General features: G+C 44.2%; 1 protein-coding gene across 4 annotated transcripts in view; it reads right to left on the bottom strand.

The window, feature by feature from the left end:
- The window catches only part of NDRG3 (NDRG family member 3), a 71,020-nt gene extending 70,059 nt beyond the window's left edge, over positions 1–961 (bottom strand). For 2 of the 4 annotated variants that reach the window (XM_011972338.1, XM_011972339.1), the window contains exon 1: positions 857–955. In XM_011972338.1, the coding sequence (XP_011827728.1) occupies positions 857–913 (57 nt within the window). In that variant the 5' untranslated portion in view covers positions 914–955. Of the gene's footprint in view, positions 1–856 lie in introns of all 4 variants that reach the window. The other 2 variants (XM_011972340.1, XM_011972337.1) reach the window with 2 other exon arrangements.
- Between the last annotated feature and the right edge of the window lie 685 nt (positions 962–1,646).

Raw genomic sequence — 1,646 nt, 5'->3', positions numbered from 1 at the left:
CAGTGGTGCGATCTTGGCTTACTGCAACCTCCGCCTCCTGGGTTCTAGCAATTCTCCTGCCTCAGCCTCCCAAGTAGCTGGGATTACAGGTGCGTGCCACCACACCTAGCTAATTTTTCCATTTATAGTAGAGACAAGGTTTCACCTTGTTGTCCAGGCTGGTCTCAAACCCCTGACCTCAAGTGATTCACCTGCCTCGGCCTCCCAAAGTGCTGGGATTACAGGTGTGAGCCACTGCGCCCAGCCCCACCCTCATACTTTCTGCTTAACATTGCCACATTATTTTTTCCCTTAACATCTCTATCTGTAAAATACAAAAATCTCAAAGATAACTTGATTGAATGTGGCTCATGGAAACAAAAGTAGGAAGAAAGAAAAGAGGGGGAAACATCAAAAAGATGCTTAAGAAATAGATTTTTTTGGCCTGGCATGGTGGCTCACACCTGTAATCCCAGCACTTTGGGAGGCCGTGGCGAGTGGATCACGAGGTCAGGAGATCAAGACCATCCTGGCCAACATGATGAAACCCTGTCTCTACTAAAAATACAAAAATTAGCTGGGCATGGTGACGTGTGCCTGTAATCCCAGCTACTCAGGAGGCTGAGGCAAGAGAATCGCTTGAACCAGGGAGTCGAAGGTTGCAGTGAGCTGAGATTGCACCACTGCACTCCAGCCTGGGGACAGAGTGAGACACCATCTCAAAAAAAAAAAAAAAGAAATAGATTGTTTAAAGTATTCCTTTCATTAAAAATCAAGCCACATATGTTTTAAGTTACTATTTAGATGATACGGAAAATGAAATACTATCAGAAGAAGAGGCCTGTCCATATTTTAGTGAAAACAGAGAAGTCTTTACCTTATCATTTAGAAGTGGTTTGATCTCTGTGAGCTGAACATCCTGAAGTTCATCCATGAGGTCAGATGACGAGAGTAGAGGAGTCTCAAGAATAAATTGGTAACTGAAACAGAAAAGAAAGAAGTGAAGAAAAAGGCTTAAGCCAGAAGTTGGAAACATAATAGTCACAGTACACCCATTCATTCAAATATGAGACTTACTCTGTGCCATGCCCTGCTCAGGGTGCTAAAGACGCATAGTCACTGCAGACAGACACTAACGTGGTCTGCAGGATTCTTGCCTCCTGGTATTCACACCTTTGCATAATCCCCCCAGTGAGTGTGGGTAGGGCCTGTGGCTTGCTTTTAACCATTAGAATATGGCAAAAGTGATGGAATGTATATGAGTGACTTTACATGATTACATTATATAGTATTTTCACATCTGTCTTGCTGAGGGACACTCTCTCCTGCTAGGTCTGAAGAGGCGAGCTGATGTGCTGTGAGAGGGCCACGTAACAAGGAACTGAGAGCAGCCTCCAGCAGAAAGACAGCAAGAAACTGAAACCTTCAGTTCAACAATCTGCAAGGAACTGAATGCTGCCAACAACAGGAGCCTGGAAGCAGATCCTTCCCCAGCTGAGTGTCAGATAAGAAGCTGCCCGACACCTTGATCGCCATGTTGCAGAGGACCTACACAACCCACACCAGACTCCTGAACCACAGAAATTGTGAGACAATAAATATGTGTTGTTTTAGGCTACTACATTTGTGGTAATATTTTTATGCAGCAACAGATTAATACAATTAAT

This window comes from Mandrillus leucophaeus, unplaced genomic scaffold (genome assembly GCF_000951045.1).
Source record: "Mandrillus leucophaeus isolate KB7577 unplaced genomic scaffold, Mleu.le_1.0 Scaffold129, whole genome shotgun sequence".
Taxonomy (NCBI): Eukaryota; Metazoa; Chordata; class Mammalia; order Primates; family Cercopithecidae; genus Mandrillus; species Mandrillus leucophaeus.
The sequence above is the reverse complement of the archived record's forward strand: the minus strand, read 5'-3'. Positions and strand labels throughout refer to the sequence as shown.